Consider the following 21,220-nt stretch of genomic DNA (forward strand, 5'->3'; position numbering starts at 1 on the left):
CGGTGCTGTTCATGCCAAGACGCTGTTTTATTAACTGCAGCGATGTATCTAAGCCATGCTTTGGTAGGACTTTATTTATCTACTCTAACTCTCTTTCTGAGTCTTTGACATTGTATACGCGACCATGAGGTGATATCAAAAGCCAATTGCGTCGCTGATACTCTCTTTTTGATCATCATCTCCCAAATCCCCAACTTCGAGGCTCCCATTTTTGTAAGCAAGCGCCACGCACCACCTAAATGCTGCGGACCAAAGGGCCTATGTACACCAACCCATGCGCCGTCGACAACTGTTTAGGGCTTGCAGCGACCCATGTAACGAGGATACAAGCAGCAGTCTCTGACCGTGTGCTGCTTGCACAGCCAGGCGAGCAGACGCTCGAGACCAATTCCATAACCACCATGAGGAGAGCTTCCATACCTGTGAAAACTTGATTAGCATTCTTGCTGACTGTAATACAATTGGTCGATGAAAAGAACTTACTTGCGCTGGTCAAGGTACCAGTAGTATGGCTCCGGATCCAGACCCTCACGCTTGCAGGCCGCAAGCAACTCGTCATAGTCGTCTATTCTCATAGAGCCTCCAACAATCTCACCGACACCCGGCATGAGACAGTCAACGCTTTCAGTGACTCTGTTATCCTCTGGATCCCGCTTCATGTAGAAGGCCTTGATATGGGCAGGGAAGTGCGTTAGGAAAATCGGCCGGTTGATGATGTCGGTCATTCTTCGCTCAGCGGCTTCAGCAATGTCGTCGCCAAAGTTGTGGGGGTTGCCTTCTTCGTTGGGGATTTCATGATCAATGAGCCATTGAATGGCATCAGAGTACTTCATGCGCATGAAGGGTCGCTCGGGGATCTTGAACTCAGGGTTGAGCGTCTTGATGTATCCAGCAATCATGGGATCGGCGAGCACAAGTTCCAAGACGCGGCAGATAAGAAACTCAAGGTGGGACAAGAGGTCATCAAAGTCGATGAAGTCGAGCTCGGCCTCAATGTGAGTGAATTCAGACAAGTGTCGTCGAGTCAGAGACTTTTCAGCTCGGAAAGACTTCTCGATACAGTAGACGCTGCCCATGGACGGCAGACAGGTCTCCAGATAAAGCTGAGAAGACTGGGTGAGGAAAGCGTCGGCTCCATAGTAGTCGAATTTGAACAGAGTAGAGCCACCTTCGACCTGAGTTTGCACAAGCGCCGGGGGACTAACTTTGCGGATTCTGGCTTCGTGGTATGCCTGGTTGAAAGCATACTCGAGAGCATCGCGAACGAGGAGGACCGATGATGCGGTCTCACCACGAAGGGTAAGGTGGCGGAGATCCAGCAAGGTGGCATGCTCCGCAGAAGCTTGGACTCTGTTGGTGATGGCATCCTCTCCACCAGCAGCTCTCCAGTGCTTGGGGATCTTGTAGAAGTCGGCATGCAGCTCTCGGTTGAGAGGAGCGCGTGCACCAGCAGGCACCTCGCGCATCTCACCAAAGATTTCCATGGAGGTCTCACGGGTCAGAGTGAGAGCCTCGTAGGTCTTGGCCAACTTGCCAGAGATAACCACTTGCATATAGCCGTAACCGTCACGCAGAGTGACAAAGAGGACATCCTTTTGTTTTCTCTCGCGATGAACTCGGCCGAGGACTCTCACACGAGTTCCTTTGCTCTCGGCATCGTCAGTCTTGCGCAGCTTGATGTGATCGCCAGCGTCGTCGAGCTTAATTGTGACAGGTTTGGGAAGGCTGGGATCCTCCTCGAGAACAATCTTCTTGGCTTCCTCCAGAACTTTGTTGCGCTCCTCTTCCTCCTTCTTGCGGTGGATGGCGAGTTCCTGCTCGCGGGCAGCCTTCTTCTTTTGTTGTTCAAAATAGTTGACGACCTTCTTCATGGCGGACTTGGCGGCGGGTTTCCATTCTTTGGCAGCCTCATCGTCTGCGCTTGCGGATTTTCGTGTCAGGTATTGTGCTTGAGTGGGGTGTTGGAGATAGGCGAATTGCAGCGTCTTGAAGGGAGACGACTCAGTGCCTTGCTGAGTGGGCTCGTCCTTGCCAATGTCTTCATCAATGTAAATGGTTGCCATGATGGGCGATTTCTGCTTCTGATGAGATGTGTTTGGCTGCGGTGCAGAAGGTTGCCAAGGTCCAATTTGGAGCGACGAAAGAGACCTCCTGGGTTTTGAGTCACAGACCAGAAACTTGTTGCGTGTCAGAGATTTGGGTGATTGGAAGATCGAAGTGGGATGTGACTGACTGTGCGCTATCAATATCTTATCGGACCAGTCACCCCGCGGGTGGCTGGAATCTCGTGTGGCGGGGACCAGAGATGTGTGTGGCTGGTGCTGCCTCGGGTGCAGTGTTGTTTGGCTCAACAGGTCTGGTGTCAATATCCTGACCTCAACTTGCTTCCAAACTTGCTTGACCTGACGTGACTTGACTTGACTTGACAAACCTGCACACCTTTTCATCGCTTGTGGCTGCGGCTCACCGTCATAGGGGTGACGAAATCCCAAGGTCAATTTCAATCCATTGTTCTGTGTACTCAGCCAAACGGCGCGCGATCTGCTGACTTTTCGTATTGTACATGGCACGCACCGTCCCTATCGGACGATCCCAGATATAGATCGGATCCATAAAGGGATCATACACGTGGCTTATCCAGACAGGGTTATCGGATGACCCGAAAGGTCCAAAATCTCTCCAGAGATTCATCGTTATGTCATTGCCATCTGGGTAAGCGCACACAGTGTGATCGGTTAGACACTGATGACAACCCCCTAGAATCTCCATGCCAACAAATGGCCCTGTTGCTTGAATCAAAGAGGAATAAAGTCCGCCGTCTGTCGGCACAAGTTTGCCCTGACGATTCCTCATCGAACCGCGTAACCCTGTCCTAGCGTACAGGCATTCAAGCTGAAATCCAATATGCGGGCAAAGGCAAAACCCATGGAAGCTCGATGTATCTCGGCTATTGAACATTTTGGTCTCTTCATGGAAGACGAAGTGCTCATGTAGTAGAAATCTGCCAGCCACAATTTTTGGTCTCGCAAAGTATGTTCCTGTTCCGCGGGGACGCATCATGAACACCACAGGCGTTGGCTGCATTAGCTTCCTCAAATAGTATGACTTGATGCCAAGCCTGGAGTACTTCAATGCCTGCTGAACGTGACGATGAGCAATCTTGTAGGGCTTAAACGGGTGGTGGTCATTCTGCATCACAGGCGTAGGCTGGCGGCACTTTGACGCGGAATTGTTTGCCAGCGGAGTGTCTTCGTCCATCATTACCCAATGCAATTGGACGCACCAGCTGCAGGCCCAAAGGTGCGGGAGTGTCAGAGACAACGTAGACAGAAACTCTATCTTTTCTGCCTTGGACAATAGCTTGTATTCCTTGTCCCAGTCGCATTTCGCCACGTGCCGAAAGATATAGCATGCCTTAGAAAACAAGAATTTGTCCCGTAATGTAAGTTGTTTGGCGATCAGATAATATATGTCGAAATTTAGTGGTGGAATTTGCGCCATCATTGGAACGTCGAGCGACTAGAATACATGGCTCAAGAGTTGGATGCTGAAGTTTGGCTACAGTTGTTTGTAAATATGAGGAGAAGTTAATGTACGGAACTTCTTGAAAGATAGTGCAGAGCTGCAAAATTTGTATGAATCCATCATTTGTCATAGTTGTGCGTGGTGTACAAGATAAAGTTCGACGATCAGTCAAGCTGCATACTGAGCTCAAACAGTTGAGCATCGGCTCAAACTTTAGCAACATGCTGCATGGTGACTCGTCCGTTCAACGAATTCCACAGGGGGCATGGAATAACCTTTAAAAAGAGCGAATACCTTGCAATTATATCGCAGCGGCAATCCAAGCAACAGCCAGTCCAGCTAAAGGGGTTGGGAGGCGTGTGGTATTTTGGAGCAAGCTTGGGTGTTTGGGGTCCAGTCGTTTTCTTTTGTAGCGTTATGGTGAAATTTAAGAGCTAAATAGCTAGCTACCGATATTGAACATGTACCTTGTCTTTTACGGATGGTAGTAATTGCTGCTTCCATGAGTTTAGACGTATTCTCTGACCTCGTTGTCTGCCTCAAGTCTGTGGCAGGAAGTGGAATACAAACATACCCGAAGATGGAGCTTGTTGCATTTACTACAGACAGAGATGTATAATTGAAGATACTTGTGCTTGCGTCTTTATTCCTCCACTGTCGTGGCTACTCATATCAATCGACGACTGTTCCAACGGCAAACAGACGTGAGTAAACAAGGCTCCTTGCGATTACGTCTAAGTGACTGGTACGACACTTGATGGTTCACATGCTAGTGAATTTTAGCATGCGCAGTTTAAGTAGAGTTGGCATTAAAAATAGTAGACAAACTTTAATGACGGTGCCTCCCAAACCCGTGCCACTTAGACGTTTTCCTTCGGCATTCGATTCGAAGGCGTCATCTCCCACGAGTACTGCACTGTGCATGATGTCAATCAATTCGTAATGATCCATATAGACATAGATCTTGACTCGGTTTGCCTTGTGAACACCAGAGATAAGGCCATCCTGGGCATGGGGTATTGCTAGAACGTCCGCTTCACAAGGATGATGAATGTCTGAAACCCGATTCCTTATCGGACCAACTTCGTGCGAAAAGTTCGCGTTTTGGTACGTCTCAATCAATATTCTGTCATGCTGTATTATTATCTGCAAAAAGCCAACGCCCAATGTCTTTCTTGTCTTGGTCGTCGTTGAAATGCCAGGAGTTCAAATTGCCCAAGAAAGCCTCACTGCCTGCAGTGGAGTCTGAACTATTGATGCATGGTGCCGGAAAGACGGCACAGGGTTTGGCTGTAACGCAAATATGCATTTTTTCGTCCAATTGACTTGGAATAGGCTGTGGAGAGTATGTAATCTCATGTACTTCAATCAGGGACCATTTAATTAGTGGCCATGAAATACAGCAGTCTGCGAAGATGCTGTTGAAATTGGATATTGTGCGGTTGCAAATACGGAAATTATTTTATGAAGTCTTTCAAGTCTCTCTGGCACTTAGATATAACCAGACTCAGCTTTTATCTCTCGCTTTGCGATTCCAATGGTCAGCTAGAGCCTGGCTAAACCCGGCTGCTTCGGAATAGCGATCCCTCGTGAGGCTGATTGCCCTAATGTGTAACTATCTGGGTCATCTCACAGGATAAATTGGTGAGGCTACACGTCTACCGTCAGCTCAGCCTCCAGCTGAATAGGCTCAACTGTGTGTCCATCCAAGCTCAAACCACAGCCAACTTCAACCGCATCTGAGATCACTCGACCATATTAATATGTCGCCCAAAGAGCCTTCCGATTTATCTTCAACGAGACTGTGATTTCTTGCCCCAAGAATCGTACGCCAGTTGCTACCACCAGAGGCACACAGGCATCATGTCGGAACCACAAAAAGTAGCGGGTGATCAAATCACTGCTGCACTTATGGCGCTTCCAGCGGGCATCCGGACTTTAGTGGTGTTTGCAGCTTTTGGTCTTGTAGCAACTATCTCTGCATTGAAAGACACCCTTCTGTCCAAGATTTGTGCGTGGGCGTTGTCTCATATAGGACTGTATGGATATCACCTCCCCGCCAACCTTGTTTTCATTGCAGTACATGTTTATTTATTTCTTGTGGGACAGCCATCCTGGCGGGAAACAGCTCTTACTGTTCGACGATTTGCCAGTCGTGACGATGCGGATGACGAGCTTCTCACAAAGCTCTTCACGGAAGGCTGCAACCTGACATGTTATGTATTCATGTCACTGACATTTCGCAACGTTGGCGGAATCTGGAGATTCTGCGGATGGACTTTCACTGCACTTACGCCTGTTTTGTCATTCATCGGCCTTGCTGGCACCATGTGGCTCATCACAATCGACAACCCAGTGCAGACCTTCAACGAGGAAGTGGCCAAGATTTGGAATTTCGCGTGGCCAAAAGTGGTGGCAACTCTTCGAGCGTTATATCGGCTTTGGGTGGCCGTAGTTCGGCGTTGTCTTCAGTTGTTTGTCAAAATCACGAAAGGCATAGTTGCATACAGAGACGGCAAAACGGCGACACATGTGACGAAGTTGCAACCTTATATATACTCTGCACTTGCGCGTGGAGAGATTCGATTACTCAAACTTTCGAAAGCAACCCCTTGGAGTCCGGTACAGTGTACACTCGAACATGTACTCTTGGATAAAGCACCTCAATTCGAAACCATCTCATACACCTGGGGCAGCCAACAAAACAGACAAGGCCTCATCCTAGGTGGAAAAAGGTTCGACGTCTCCGAAAGAGTTTACGAGATAGTGCATGACAGAGCATCTTTCCTCATGACGAGGCACATCTGGATTGACTCCATTTGTATTAACCAGAAAGACGACATAGAGAAAAGTTCACAGGTCAAGTTAATGAGGAACATATACGGCTCATCGTACCACACCGTCGTATGGCTTGGCCACGCACCCGATGCCAATGATGCGATAGGATTGCTCGCTCATCTCCGCCGCAGGATCGATTTTGATGACTCCGTCAAACGAGCCGCTCTCCCTCTCATGAATCTAAACATAGAGAACCCCAGCTGGCCGGCGTTGAACAAGCTTGTGAGGCACGACTATTGGGCTAGATGCTGGGTGATTCAAGAAATTGCCGTGTCCAAGAAGGTCATTGTGTCATATGGAGGAGAGCTCATCACATGGGACTACTTTTCATCATTGATGCAAATACTCTTCATCAGCGATCCAAACAGCATGTGGCACATATCGAAGATTTACTGGCGCAGTTTCGAACCGCCCCCGGTGGATGCAGGCATACAAGTTGCTTCCCTGGGCAGAGTTCGCGAGACGATTCATGCTAGCCGCTCTATGAACCTTTTCGACCTGCTTATTTCTAGCATCAACTCAACAGCGACGGATGCTCGAGATAACATATTTGCCCTGCAAGGAATCAGTACGGCGGCAGATTCTGGCGATATTATGCCTGACTACACGTCGACCATCGAACGACCCTTCTTGAGGACGGCTGAGTATTTATTAAAGCAGGAATATCCTGCGCGCATGCTGCATCTAGCAGGAATTGGTTTCCACCGAAACAGAGACGTGAAGTTATCCTGGGTTCCGGACTGGAGTACGAAGAGGTTGAGCGGGATGTTCTGGCGCCATCCTACCATGTCACCGTATCAGGCATCGTGCATTGGTGATGAGGAGCTGCATATGCAACTGGGTACAGATGGTCAGACTCTCGTTACAAAAGGTATAAAGGTGGATTGCATCAAAGAGTTGGGTCCTCGGTATTTTGGCATATCTGAGAATGGTGTGCCCAAGACCGAGCTGTTTCCAGGGAACTTTGGCAATCTCGCCAAGAGTCGAGACTTGGTTCTAAATGGTTCACTAAAGGAACCGTATGTCACAGGAATTCCATTGATAGAAGCCTTCTGGAGGATGCTTCTTGGCGACAGAACACCAGCGGGACCTCGGCCGGCAGAACCTATCTTTTTCGACTATTACAAAGCCCTGGAGCGCTTCATGGAGGTCCTGGACCAGTATGGCCCGGATATGAGTCCGTTGACTTCCAACCTTCCCGAGGAAGATCTGGTGAGGCTCGGTAATGAGATGACGAGGTACGCTGAGGACACTGGTCGATTTGCGAATGTGTCAGGTCCGCATACTCGAGAACGTGCGTTTGCTATCACGGAACGTGGATACATTGGCATGGTACCGCCATATTCGAAGGTTGGTGATGAGGTGTTTATTATTTCTGGTGCACAGGTGCCATTTTTATTGAGACGCCAAGGAAGCACAGAGGCAGGTACTGGAATTTTGAATAATGAGAAGTGGCAGCTTGTTGGTGAGAGCTACGTTCAGGGTATGATGGACGGGGAGATGGTGTCAGATGGACAAGTTGAAGAGGCAATAGAGATATGTTGACCTTCAGCATAGGCAAAAAATAAATACAGACCAAAGATCGGTGATATTAATACCATCTGCACGGAAACAACATGAAAGTTCTAATGGCAGGGTACAAAAATGTATAGACAGTTGCTATTAGTAGTCGGCATCTCTTAGTGGCAGAGCTTGGTGTGAGCAGCCACCGCCGGCCTCAATACTAGGCGAACTCTACACGGGACTGTACTGTATTATTCACCGGTACTGGACTGCGTATTTTCTTGCTGCTTAGGGCTGTGGGAGGTGGGCTTCATGTAACCACACCATCATGAATCGCCACTTTCGTGGCGGGCAGCTTTGTGGCGGCGCAGTCTGGGCTCAAGGCAGAACGAATTTGATGGACCATTGACTGAATCATTGTGAGGCTTTTTCCTGTCCAGAGCACAATACCTGGGCGACAGTTTCGCAATAGGTAGAGCGTAAGGACCTTCAAAAATACTCCAAAGCGAAACAAAGCAATGAAAAATTGAGCGCTTGTCCTACAACACCCGATATGTGGCAGCACAGCGTCGTCCCCAGGGCGGGAATGCATCCATATTGTCTCCATCCATTGACTTCACACGTGCTTTTCATGTATGAACACTTGTGCTGTGCTCCATACTGACACACACCCCTTTCCAGCCCTACCATCCACGCCCAATTGGAAGAACATGAGGTCATAGTTCCTGGATTCTGTGCCACTTTGACCATATGGATCTCTCCTCATAAAATGGTGTGTCTCACCCTTTTTGAAGACATGCAATGGCATCAGTCTCAATGATCCAGGCCCGGGGTGGGGGCGGTCGAGAAGAGGCACAGCCGGATGCCACCAATTCGAACACGGCAATGCGGTCAAGCTGGGTGGCTGGCTGCTATCGGATGACGGCACGTTAGGTGTGACAGTGCCCTGTAAGGACTATGGTAGTAATAGACAGGATGACGTTTTACGACTTCCCCGTCTGCGTTGAATACCAGATGAAGTTGACACTCTTGGCTGACTTACATGACAAGGAGGATATGGGGACTCGATCGCAAATCGCGAGAAGCGCGGGAACCAAAGCTCTGTAAATTATTGGAAATGTTAGTTTTCAAAAGGAAGCGATTGTCACACTATTACAGATATCACACCGCATGCTGCAATAATGGCCGGGGCACACATGTCCATATCACATATTGTGCGCGCCAAGCGCCTGTACACAATACAATCCTGCAAATGCTGGGGCTTGCCAACATGCGAAGGTATGAGTGACAGCAAGACATGGGTGTACAGGACTGTACTGTACTGAGTTGGTTTCTATTTTCAAAACTTTATTTCGTTGGCCATGACACAATGTGACCCGCGTTTCGTGGTGGAGGCTCACAACTCCACCCGGGACGAAACGTGGTGAGACAACATGAAGATTAGTCTTAGAATAGACATTGACGACATGAGAAGAACAGTTTCTTCTCGTTTTTGTCTCGCGTTTTCTTGTTACCTGCTATGAGAAATTTGTTCTCCTGGGTGCTGGTAAGTGGTTCCGCAAGTCGAAGCGATGGCCGTAAACGGGGAAACATCCGTCGTGACGATCACTAGTAAATCATCAAATAATGGGCTCAAATACAGGAAAAAGGACTGGCCTAGACTTGAAACAGGTCACTCTGTCATGACCCCCCGCTCCAGCTCCAATAATAAGATGAACGCATCGCCCATCAGCAGCAGCGCGTGGAATGAAAATGTCGGTCATGTTCCTCGCTGGCCATCTCCACCATACCTATTTTCCGGCCAGGCAACCCAGCTTGAGATATGCCGGACGGGAGAAAAGCTGACAGGGCTAAACGCCACCCGGCGATGCGGCGGCGCGGACTCCTTCTTCCCTTACCGAATGAGGCAACATAAACGTAATGATGCCATGACAGACTAACACGATTTGTGGCTGACAAAATTTATCCCTTGATACTAGCACTATACTGAAAGTACTGTACGGAGCAGAACACTATAGATGAATGCGCCATTTGTTATTCGTCGTCGTTCCTCGCTTGCAACGCCCACCAAGGGAGACAAAAGTTGGCCATCAACGGGACGCAGCAACCAACGGGCAAATGACACAAATGGCTACGAAGAAATGGATCTCAATCTCTTATTGGCGTGAGGCATATTCCCTCGTGGTGACTGAACTTTTTTTTGGGCTCCCTCAGCTTGCCTGGCTTACACGGCCATCTGACTTCTCTCGCCCGTTGCGGCTGTGAGCCAAAACCACATCACCGGCCACCCCCTAGTAGAGTAGACATGGCTGGCCGGTTTCCCAATATAAGTTCAGGGCCAGGTTGCTGCACAAGTTGCAGAGAAGACTTGTCTGCACTGCGATAAAATACGGTATCTCTTTGTTATTTGAGGAACTTGTTGTTCCGCCCAGTCCTGCACTGCCAACTTTGTCTCTCCTCCTCGCATCACGAAAACGTGGCAAGTTGAGTAGCATCGCAGCAAAGGGTCCTTGCAATATCCAGTACCTCGTTTGTTTCTGAAGAGGTATTCTTGCCATTGGTTCTTTGCCCTTGCAGACTCCCTTGACCGATACTTTGAAACCCCAAGAGAGTTGTTTCTGGTTCCAACTCCCACAGAAACCACAAACTCGAGCCAAGATGCCCGAAGACACTGCCAGCCCTGCTGGTGAAACAGTCGAAAAAGAAGGGGACCGTGACCTTCGCATTGTCTTTGATGATGCAGCTCACCCTAGGGGGAGAACTGCAGATCAGGGTCGACGCAGGGACTCCCGCTCTCAGTCCCGCCGCAGGTCCATGAGCCGCGATGGCATCACGACTGCCCCCTATTCCGGCCTCCCTATTACCTACCGGACTCTATCTATTCAAGTGGCCGAATCTCGCAAAGTCGAAACAGACAATATTGCTGATGCCAAAGCAAACAAGAAAGAGGACGAAGATTACTTTTCAAACTTGACCTTCCATCAACTCCAACCTGATCAGCTGTGCCAGCAACTCAATGTATCTGATGTATCAGGTCTTTCAGAGAGCTCTGCTGCCAACAGGCTCCAGAGGGATGGCGGCAACACACTGCCAAAGCCAAAGACAAACTACCTCAAGAAGATTTTGATGTATGTCTTTGGTGGCTTCTGCTCCGTCCTCTGGGTGGGTGTTGTTGTCTTCTTCGTCTGCTGGAAGCCGCTGAGCAACCCACCCTCGCCGACCAATCTTGCCCTCGCTATTCTTGTCATCATGGTCATTATGCTTCAAGCTGGCTTCTCTGCCTTCCAAGATTGGTCCACATCCAGGACCATGAAGTCCATTACCGACTTGCTGCCATCAGAGGCCCTCGTCATGAGAGATGGGCAATTGAAAAAGATGCCCGCCACTCAGCTTGTCAGCGGGGATGTTGTCCATCTCAAGATTGGTAACAAAGTACCGGCCGATATGCGTCTCATCAGCCACTCTGGAGATATTCGATTCGATCGTGCCGTGCTCACCGGCGAGCCTGACGAGATCGAGGGTGCTGTTGACATGACTGACGAAAACTTCTTGGAAAGCCGCAACATTGCACTCATGGGAACATTGGTAGTCAACGGAAGCGGCGTGGGCGTTGTTGTCCTGACTGGTCCTCGATCTGTAATGGGTCGTATTGCCAAGGCGACTGCCGCAACCGAAGAGCGCGCAACCTTGATTCAGAAAGAAATCTGGCGATTTGTTTACATCATTGTTGCTCTTACTATTTGTTTGGCACTTTTGATCCTCTTCACCTGGGTTGGTTGGTTACGCCGGGATCATTTCGAATACATGAATGTCGTCGCCATGTTGAACAATGTCATGAGCTGCGTTGTTGCCTTTATCCCTGAAGGCATGCCCGTGGCTGTTGCTCTGACACTGATGATGGTTGCGAGAAAGATGAAAGCAGTCAATATCCTGCCAAAGGGTCTTGCTACTGTTGAAACCCTTGGATGTGTCAACGTCATCTGCTCTGATAAGACTGGTACCTTGACCCAAAACCAAATGCACGTCAACTCTGCCTCTTTCATCGACGAGCCGATCGAACTCGACGAATTCTACAAAACCTTAAACAGTGAGAAGCCCAAAGCCAGCTCTACCAGACTGCTTGCAGCGGCATCTTCTTGCAATGATGCGACATTCGACCCTACGACCATGAACCTGCCGGTGTCTAGTCGTGAGGTCCAAGGAAATGCTACTGATGCTGCTGTTCTCCGATTCGCAGCCACTGCCAAGAGCGCAGAGTTTGGCACAGCTGTTGTTCCTCGTCTCTTCCAGATTGCCTTCAACTCCAAGAACAAGTGGATGCTCACCTTGCATCGCAAAGAAGCTGACACGAACTCTTCGGCAAACGAATTCCAAGTATTCGTCAAGGGTGCTCCTGATGTTCTCTTGCCAACATGCACAAAGTATTGGTCCAAAAAGTCCGACTCAGTTCAACCGATGGACGAGGCTGCCCGAGCTGCTTTCAAAACATATCAAGACAAGCTTTCGAGAAATGCGGAACGTGTTATTGTCCTCTGTGAGAAGACCATCGTTGCTACAAATGCCCCCGGTACCAATGCTTTCAGCGACGAGATTGCACTCACTGCTACGGAGGATCTCACTATTGTTGGAATTCTGGGTATAATCGATCCTGCTCGTCCCGAAACCGCTCACACAGTTGCGGAATGCAGACGTGCCGGTGCTCGATTCTTCATGGTCACCGGTGATTATGGCCTTACCGCCGCCGCCATCGCTCGCAACACTGGTATTTTCACTAGTGAGCAGGATCCTGATACAATTGTGACTATCAAAGGCGGAAAACACCTTTCTGCCCCAGAGCTTGCGCTGGCCCGAACCACTGGTGAACGACACAGCCTGTTGCTTGAAGGCCGGGATCTGGGCAATCTGATCCAAGAAGATTGGGATGTTATCTGCGAATATGGAGAAATCGTGTTCGCCAGAACTACCCCGGAACAAAAGCTGCGTATCGTTGAGGAGTTTCGCAAACGTGACAACGTCGTTGCAGTCACTGGCGATGGTGTAAATGACGCGCCTGCTCTGAGAGCGGCTGATGTTGGCGTGGCAATTGTTACTGGCAGCGATGTTGCTATCGAGGCGGCTGATCTGGTTCTTTTGGATAAATTCGATTCCATTATCGAGGCTATTCGCTGGGGAAGACTGGTGTTCCAGAATCTGCAAAAAGTCATTGCCTATCTGCTCCCTGCTGGTTCTTGGTCCGAGATCTGGCCTGTCTTGGTCAACGTCTTCTTCGGTGTACCCCTGCCTCTCAGCTCATTCCTCATGATCATCATTTGCGTCTTCACCGACTTATTCCTCTCTCTTTCTCTTATTATGGAAAAGGAAGAATTTGATCTGTTGTCCCTGCCACCCCGAAACCACAAGAAGGACCACCTCATCTCTCTCAAGATTTACATCCAGGCCTATCTCTTCACTGGCTTTATGGAAACATGCACTGCTCACGCAATGTTTTTCTTATACTACTGGAAGGAGGCGGGTATACCCATCAGCAGTCTGTTTTTCGCATTTGAGAAATACACGGATGGGTTCTACGGCTACACGCAAGACGAGTTGACTCACTTCAACGCAGTCGGCCAGGGCGTCTACTTTGTAACCTTGGTCATTCTCCAATGGGGCAACATCCTGGCTGTTCGCAATCGTCGTTTGAGTATTCTCCAAGCCGATCCTATTACCGAGAAGAGACGCAACCCCTGGCTCATTCTCAGCATGGTCATTTCGCTGGCTATTGCGATTTTCGTCACCGAAGTTCCAGGCATTCAGAACTTGTTCGGCACAGCGAGCGTTCCCATTCAGTTTTGGTTTATTCCTATCCCCTTGGCTTTGGGTATTCTTTGCATGGACGAGATTAGAAAGTTGATTGTTAGATTGTTCCCCAATGGGCCGGTGGCTAAGATTGCGTGGTAAAATTGTAGCATGCCGCGGGCGGGTGCCGGATATGATAGAATGATGAATAGCTATTTCATACAGATATATAAATGCGGATGAAAAGAAATAAATTTTATGATTTCATAACCACTAGGATTGGAAGACTTGTGTCAACGGAATATGATCTGTACTATCACGCTTTACTAGCAGAGCGTTCCCTTTTGCCAGATTTAATGACCTACCGCCATTTTCATTGACAACTAGTGTTGAAGCAGAGAAGACGTACTTTGCAGTCATAACAGTAGCTGTTCACATTATTTATCGGTGTTCTATTCATATCTTCATACTCGACAATCACCATCTGAAGACAAGCCTTTCTCCCCTCCTCCACCCAAACGTTGGTGGTACCCGAAGCGGCCATTTGCATGAATAATTATTAGTAAAGCGTATCTGGACCGTGCCCGTTTCTTTGTGTTGGGCGGGGTGTGTAACCCATCTTCCTGTCAATGTGACTGAGATACTGTACGACTCAAAACTGTAGTCAACAACAAAGCCCGTGTGTCCAAGGATGTCCCATCCCTCCTCAGCAGGTCCGGCTAACAAGTGACACATACTCCCACCAGGATATGTTGATATTTCCCCACTGGGATCTCTAGCTTCCGTTCAGTTATCTTCTCATCCCCGTAGACCACAGTCTTGACTCGCCAGGAGCGAGCGCTCTGTCTCGTTTAAAGAAGACATCTAGGTTATCGAGAGTTGGTGGATTACATGAACTCCAGTTCGCCCTGATGGCGTCCACACAGCCGCCTCGCCGTAATGCAGATGAGCCGGCAAGCCTTCCTTGTTTCATATATCCCACCTCGAGAACGGTTCCGTTTTTTGATCGTACCGAGGACATCATACAAATTGACAGGTACTTCAATAACAGAGAACAAGATGCTGACCAGCCATTTCGCTCCCTCACATTATATGGTATCGGTGGGGTCGGCAAGAGTTCCATTGCTCTACGTTACGCGGAGACTAGGATTCGTCGCAAGGAACTCGATGCCATGTTTTGGGTAGCGGGTGAGAAGGAGGTCACCATTCGCCAAAGCTTCACTGATATCGCCGTGCAATTGGAACTTCCGGGGTCACACCCGAAAGACCATGATCAAAACAGGACCGTAGTATTGGACTGGCTTCAAAACACAGGTGAGATTCCACCGGCATACTCCTTTCGACGCTAATAGGTACAGACTGCCGTTGGCTCTTGATTTTTGACAACGTTGAGTCTGTTGAGTTGCTGATGACATACTGGCCAACGGCCGCTCGTGGCCAGGCAGTCATCACCACTCGAAACCACAGCCTCGCATGTTATCCCAGCGATAGTGGACTCGAAATCAAGGGATGGGACAATGAGACTGGATCTCAGTTCTTGGCTCACCTGCTCTCAACTGATATTGGTAAGCAGCTTACTGAAGAAGAATTCCGTAGCACCCATGAGCTCTCTCACAGTCTCAGTGGCCATGCCCTCGCGCTGTCCCTGATGGCTGGTCTAATCCATCGACGCTCCTGGTCTATTCAAGAGTTTGTTGAAGTGTATGAGAAGCAGCCACAAAAGGTACATGGTATATTTGGCAACAATTCAATCAACGCGCTTTGGGATATGTCGTTTCGTTCTCTCAGCAAAAGGGCAAGTGCGATTCTTGGCACACTGGCCTTTCTTTCCCCAGATAACATTCCTCAAGCTCTTTTTGAACCTAAAGAGCCAACAGCTTTCCCTGAATCACTCCAATTCTGCCAAGATCCTTTCGATTTCTCATACGAAATCGAGTCCCTGATGACTTTGGGCCTGGTAAAGCGAAACAGGGAGCAACGGACATTTTCCATGCACAGACTTGTGCAAAAATCATTCAAACACTTTATGAGCGCCGAAGACCGCCAGAGGAGTTTCAACGATGCGGCTCTACTGGTATCTGCGGCCTTTCCACGCAAGGACGCCGAGTTTGCACAGCTGTACCATTCGTGGAAAGCTTGCTCTCGCTATCTGCCACATGTACTTAGTTTGAGGGATTTCTTCGGTGAAGAAAGAGCAACACATCCTAAGTTCACGGCATTGGTCGAATATTGTAGACTGAACAATGCGTGCCAACGGTAGGTGATGCAGGATCTGTTGCCTGTTTGTGGCCTGTGAAGTCACTGACTGAGTATAGCTATCTCATTGAAACCAATGGGTGCAACGATCTCCTTGACCTATTAGAAGTCAACAGCATGGCGATTCGCACGATCCCTCTCCAAGAACGGAGTACCCAGATCGAACTTGAAGGCGACTTGGCGTCTCACAGTGGCCAGGCCCTGGCACGAGTAGGGAGAACTCAAGACGGGGTCAAGCAGCTAAAGTTGGCGTACGAGCTCTTTGCCACGGAGCAGCCACGCAATCTCCGGGAGGAAGCATGGTGTGCTGAGAACCTCGCGGATGGCATCGCCTCGACGAACAATTTCCGGGATGCCGTGGCGCTCCAAGAAAAAGCCCGGGAGCATTGGCTGCACTGGGCCAAGGACAACAGCGAAGACAAGACAGAATGGCCTGCAATACTGAAATGGGGAATGGGCACCAATCTAGTCTGGGCAGGGCAAACACAACGCTCAAAAAATATTCTCACTCAGGGTCTTGTTCAGCTGGAAGCAGCTAAGCCGTACAACTGGGCCATGGTTGCATAGTAAGATACCCATATTACCATGCAATTAACCTTCTAAATATGTTACAGTACTAACTACTCGCTCGGTACTGTTTACCGAGCCGAGAGGGACTTCGAGTCGGCAGAGAGACATTTCACAGAGGCTTACAATAAATGGATTTCAGGAGACAACCTTCTCTCTGACCCGTTTTGCGGAGCATGTGTATATCGAATGGGCTGCGCGGCTCTTGATCAAGATAAAGTGGAAACTGCCATGTACGTGCTGGCTCTTCTGTATATCTATCGACTTCATATCATATCAAACTCTGGCAGCTGACTTCCCTCAACCTGGACAGAAAGCATCTGCGAGAAGCCGCTGTCATCACCGAGAGACACAAGATAAGGATGCCAGTGGAGCATGCCAGGTCACTTTTTAAACTATCTGAAGCTCTTGCGAGAGAGCCGAGAGACAGAAAAGCCTCGAAGAGACTTCATGAAGAGTCAACCAACCTTCTCGTATCTCGATTTCCTCAAGTAGAGATTACAGACCAAGAGAAGACCTACGACGATCTAATTTTCATTTGGTGGAGATGACAAAAAGTAGACGCTAGCAGTATTGGCAATAATTACACCTGACAACTGAGGCTTCGAGGATATCTATCAGAAGAGAACTTTGCCGCCATGCTGTAGGAATGCAAGTAACATTTTGGCAATGATCTAAAAATACTCTAAGAACCGCTTTCGTCTTTCCTCGTCAGTCATTTTCCCGAACTCTTCTACCTCTTTGTCCTTTACGGAGATATACCACTTGAGCAAGTCATCCCCAACCAAACTCCTCATAGCTTCATCCTCCTTTAACGAATGCAGCGCCTCTTTCAACGTTACTGGCATGTGCTTGTCCATTCCGTGGTCTGCTCGCATCTTTTCGTCCATTACGTCTGGGAAGAACTTGCAGTCTTTCCAAGCCAGAACAGTCTTCTTCCTAAGCCCATCTAGCCCGGCTAGCACAACGGTGGCGGTGAACAAGTACGGATTTGCAGTACCGTCCATCATGCGAACCTCCCAGTGCAAGTCACTGATCTTTCGTACAGGTAGGTCACGATTATCGGTGCCGAATCCGATCCATGTCCCGGTAGCGTCGCTGACCGAGCGAACGTAGCCATCATAGTTTGCCATGCCAAAGGCGCAGAGTGAGCCCATATGATCAAGAATGCCGGCCACGAAATGATCCACCAGGGCATGGTCAAGCTTATCAAGAGAAAGGTGGAGATGCAGGCCATTTGAGGGTCCTGTCATGGTTGGTTTTGGTGTCATTGTCGCTTTGATGTTTTGTCGTACGCATATTGTACGAATAGCTTCTTGTGCCAGAATAAGGGAGTCAACAGCCTTCAGTGCTGGCTCCGGGGCAAGAGCAATCTCCAGTTGGTCGTTGACTTCCGCATGAAAGTGGTGAATGCTGATGGATGACAGCTCAAGAGCGGTGATGATCTCTTCGACCAATTTCAACGTCTCGGCACGCAGTCCCGCTGGTCTTGAGTAGCCGTTCAGCCGATCCATGGGTTGAATAACGTTGTCTGATGCGTCTAGAAGCACAAACTCGATCTCAAAGCCGATCAATATTGTTGATCCCCATTCATTCTCTAGTTGCTCAATTGCCTTAACTAGAAGCATGCGGGGACACTTGTCAAACCTCTTCACAGCATCCTGTTGGTCGACAAAGCTCATTGCAGCCGCATGGCCGAATTTGAAACCGCAAGGACGTAGGGAGGACCAGTCCGGGCACAAGTTCCAAGTTTCGTGATAGTCGCTGAGGGAAAAGATTCTGGGAGCAGTAGAGATGGGAATGATCATGCTGTTTTGAGCGAGATGAATGATCTCACTGCCGCTGGCAATTCGAAGGCAGCGGGCCATGGGAACGAAGCGGACACGCAATACACCAGAGTAGTCGATCCATTGTATGCGAATGAATTTGATGTTTTTGTTCACCCGGAGAAATTCTTGAAGCTTTTCCTGGTCTGATGACATTGTCGGGGTTGAGGCGGTAGGAAGGCGAAATTTCGTATTTTCCACGGACTAGAAGTCGACGAGCCGAGCAGAGGAACTGCAGTTGCTCGCAAGTCCTATGATAACTCCAGTAAGCAAAGTATTGCAGTCGATCTGTAGCTCGATGTAATCTTAACTTCTTCCACCAACTTCTCCCTCCTTGAGCGCGCAGTCCACATGTAGTTGCAATTGCTCGCTCAATACTCAGTGCCGCGTGACTGATGAGCTCAACGAATGCTGCAACATCTTATTACCGTTGGCTATCCAATATTTCCCCGCCCGGGAGCGTCCAAAAGAGGAGTTGTTGTTGGCTTTGAGCAGCATGCGCCCTGACCAAGTCTTGAAGATGACTCTTGTTGGGTGCCAGATGCAGATATGGTTGAAAACCAAGTAAGGGAATGTAAAAGCTTTGAAAAGCTCTTGCAATCTCTTTACAGGTGCCCTTGGATTTCGCTACCAGTCAAATTTGGCCCTAGCACTGACATACGTTTGTCAACTTTCTCATAATGGTGGGCATTGTTTAGGTATTTGGCGACTTGTGACCAAGATGCAGCTTTAGAGTATTGTTTGCCATAGTAAATTATATCGCAGTACCCGGAGAGTATGAGTCATCGTGACAAAGAATATGCGTAATTAGATCTTTACTCGAATTGGAACGGCCGCACCGTAATACTTTGCGTTTTTAGGTTCCTGCGTCCGTCTTCATTTCGGGAGGAATGTAGTCGTGTTGCGAGTGTCAAAGCGAGTTAATCGACCCGGACTGTGCCTGGGCATTAAATCATGTGAAGTTTTACTTCTGTGCCTGAACTTCTATTGAGCTTGTACAAGACAATATGAAGGCGTGGGCCGAAGTCTTGCGGTGTGCAGTTGGCAAATTCGACCAATCCCAAGACCTCGCACTTCTGCCAAGGGTATGCAGGCCTAGAATCGGTTACTAAAGATTTGCAAGTAATACAAGCTGAAAGAATCAGTCATCCGTTGAGAAGAAAAACATTCTTTGTGCCAACTTACGCAGCACCATGTCCACACGTCACTGTGATGTTATCCGACTCGCATGCCGCACTGCATTAGGACTGGACACACCCATTTAGAGTCGCGCTCGCACCGATCGACAAGGCAGTTCATAGCAAACATAATAGTCAAGTTGAAAAGAAATCGTCCAAGGCCACACTTGCCTCTGGTTAAAATCTTTAGGGTAGTACCATAAATGACGATATCTTGACACAAAAAGCTCTAAGTGCTAATTTGCTATACCATTACTTCTACTTACCTGCCAGGGTATTATTGCTTGCACCTGTAAGTTGGCTTAATTCGACGTCATCCCTCCACCATAGAGCAATGCTATCCGACAGGCACAGGAAATGGTTACTTTATCACGACAAAGATATCCTTTTTCGCCCTATCTAACTACAAGACTGGTCAACTATTTGCGAGTCATGCGCGGTTGAGAGGTTTCTTCCTTGATTTGTCAAGAAATAGTGCTGTTTCTCTCCTCTTCATCGGCGACCAGGACTTGGACGGTCAAGCCCACCTGATGTTTAGTTAATGGTGTCAGCAACCATTTGCATACTTAGGCTAAGACACCTTCCCGACCTCCATTGCGCTCCTTTGGACCGTCGGGGTGGGAAGAGTTGTTTTAACCGCAACACGCGACACGACGTTGCTAGCATCGATCAACGAAGCTACGAGTGCATGTGTCGGCACTTGGCAAGCATCACCAGCCCTGGCAACCTTGCAAGGTTCGTGGCTGAAGAACGATTACCGGACAAGGAATAGGATGCGACAGGTTCTCACAAAGATTGGGGAAACTAGGAAACTAGTCCAGCGTGGCGTCGGGACACGGATCGACAAAGCATGCCGCCTGACCGAGGCTGGCAGACAGAGAAACACAATCGGGAAACAATGGGCCCAATTTATAAAGAAATCTGCAGAAACACACCCGCAGAACGGATTTGGGCTTGGGTTGTCGTATGGCTGACGTAGTTGATTGCTTGGACTTGCCGATCTGCGATCAATTGGACTTCTACCGAGGCTGGAGTCTTTGCTTCTGATCCCGCAAAGCTTCTACTTAAGATAAATTCTGTCTGCCATTGCTCTGACGGGAAGTAGAAACCGGATTTGGCTTTTCACGGATTCAACACGGCGGAAATACTGGCGAGTCTCGGTCTAAGACACATCACATTTCACAATGGCAGCTAAACCAAAAGCATTCGCTGAGCCCTCCTCACCCCTCTGCGGGTTTCGAAACATGGATCTCGCTCTTCGAATTTTGTCGGTCGCAATCTGTATTGCAATTCTAATTATCGGAGGAGTTGCCACCTCTAAATCTGGTGTTATTCTGATAGGCATCCTCGGCCCGCCGGTGAGTTTCCATTGTAGCAATGCCTTTCCGTGTTATGCATTCTAGCTAACACAAACTTGAGGCCGCGGTCACGATTCTCTGGTCTTTGGTTCAGTTCGGATTCTCGCTCAGCAAATACGAATACCTGAACTTCCGATCACATTTCCGCATGGCGATTGGTGTCATTATTACCATTGGCTGGGTTATAGCTGTCATTTGCCTCGGCTTGTTTAGAAGTTGGTGGGCGGATGGCGACTCAAGCTTCAGTTACACATCAGATCCAGACGCTGAGAGCTCTACGAGTAAACTGGTCGTACGGCTTACCGGCGCCGGATTGGGTCTGGGATGTGCGGCAGCGTAAGTATAAAATGCCAAGTGCCATGCTTGCTCTATCCGCTAAGTTTTGTATAGA

At 48.8% G+C, this 21,220-nt stretch overlaps 7 protein-coding genes across 7 annotated transcripts; 4 read left to right on the top strand and 3 right to left on the bottom strand.

Moving 5' to 3' along the window:
- Positions 1-293: 293 nt before the first annotated feature.
- On the bottom strand, positions 294-2,063 carry VFPPC_10445 (asparaginyl-tRNA synthetase; the record flags this gene model as incomplete). Its single annotated transcript, XM_018288816.1, has 2 exons — positions 294-420; positions 484-2,063. 2 exons carry the CDS (start codon positions 2,061-2,063, stop codon positions 294-296), a joined length of 1,707 nt encoding a protein of 568 aa, XP_018137408.1.
- Positions 2,064-2,469: 406 nt separating this feature from the next.
- Positions 2,470-3,258, bottom strand: VFPPC_10446 (hypothetical protein; the record flags this gene model as incomplete). Its single annotated transcript, XM_018288817.1, has 1 exon — positions 2,470-3,258. One exon carries the CDS (start codon positions 3,256-3,258, stop codon positions 2,470-2,472), a length of 789 nt encoding a protein of 262 aa, XP_018137409.1.
- Positions 3,259-5,388: 2,130 nt separating this feature from the next.
- Positions 5,389-7,908, top strand: VFPPC_10447 (heterokaryon incompatibility protein; the record flags this gene model as incomplete). The annotated part of the gene is made up of 1 exon (XM_018288818.1): positions 5,389-7,908. One exon carries the CDS (start codon positions 5,389-5,391, stop codon positions 7,906-7,908), a length of 2,520 nt encoding a protein of 839 aa, XP_018137410.1.
- Positions 7,909-10,524: 2,616 nt separating this feature from the next.
- On the top strand, positions 10,525-13,806 carry VFPPC_10448 (Na/K ATPase alpha 1 subunit; the record flags this gene model as incomplete). The annotated part of the gene is made up of 1 exon (XM_018288819.1): positions 10,525-13,806. One exon carries the CDS (start codon positions 10,525-10,527, stop codon positions 13,804-13,806), a length of 3,282 nt encoding a protein of 1,093 aa, XP_018137411.1.
- A 749-nt stretch (positions 13,807-14,555) lies between these two features.
- On the top strand, positions 14,556-17,018 carry VFPPC_14767 (NB-ARC and TPR domain-containing protein; the record flags this gene model as incomplete). Its single annotated transcript, XM_018292535.1, has 5 exons — positions 14,556-14,958; positions 15,003-15,900; positions 15,960-16,466; positions 16,515-16,700; positions 16,781-17,018. 5 exons carry the CDS (start codon positions 14,556-14,558, stop codon positions 17,016-17,018), a joined length of 2,232 nt encoding a protein of 743 aa, XP_018137412.1.
- A 123-nt stretch (positions 17,019-17,141) lies between these two features.
- Positions 17,142-18,449, bottom strand: VFPPC_10449 (glutamine synthetase, catalytic domain-containing protein; the record flags this gene model as incomplete). The annotated part of the gene is made up of 1 exon (XM_018288820.1): positions 17,142-18,449. The coding sequence occupies one exon, from the start codon at positions 18,447-18,449 to the stop codon at positions 17,142-17,144; it is 1,308 nt and encodes a 435-aa protein (XP_018137413.1).
- Positions 18,450-20,655: 2,206 nt separating this feature from the next.
- On the top strand, positions 20,656-21,169 carry VFPPC_10450 (hypothetical protein; the record flags this gene model as incomplete). Its single annotated transcript, XM_018288821.1, has 2 exons — positions 20,656-20,850; positions 20,891-21,169. The coding sequence occupies 2 exons, from the start codon at positions 20,656-20,658 to the stop codon at positions 21,167-21,169; spliced, it is 474 nt and encodes a 157-aa protein (XP_018137415.1).
- Between the last annotated feature and the right edge of the window lie 51 nt (positions 21,170-21,220).

The sequence above is a fragment of the Pochonia chlamydosporia genome (assembly GCF_001653235.2).
Source record: "Pochonia chlamydosporia 170 chromosome Unknown PCv3seq00011, whole genome shotgun sequence".
Classification (NCBI taxonomy): Eukaryota; Fungi; Ascomycota; class Sordariomycetes; order Hypocreales; family Clavicipitaceae; genus Pochonia; species Pochonia chlamydosporia.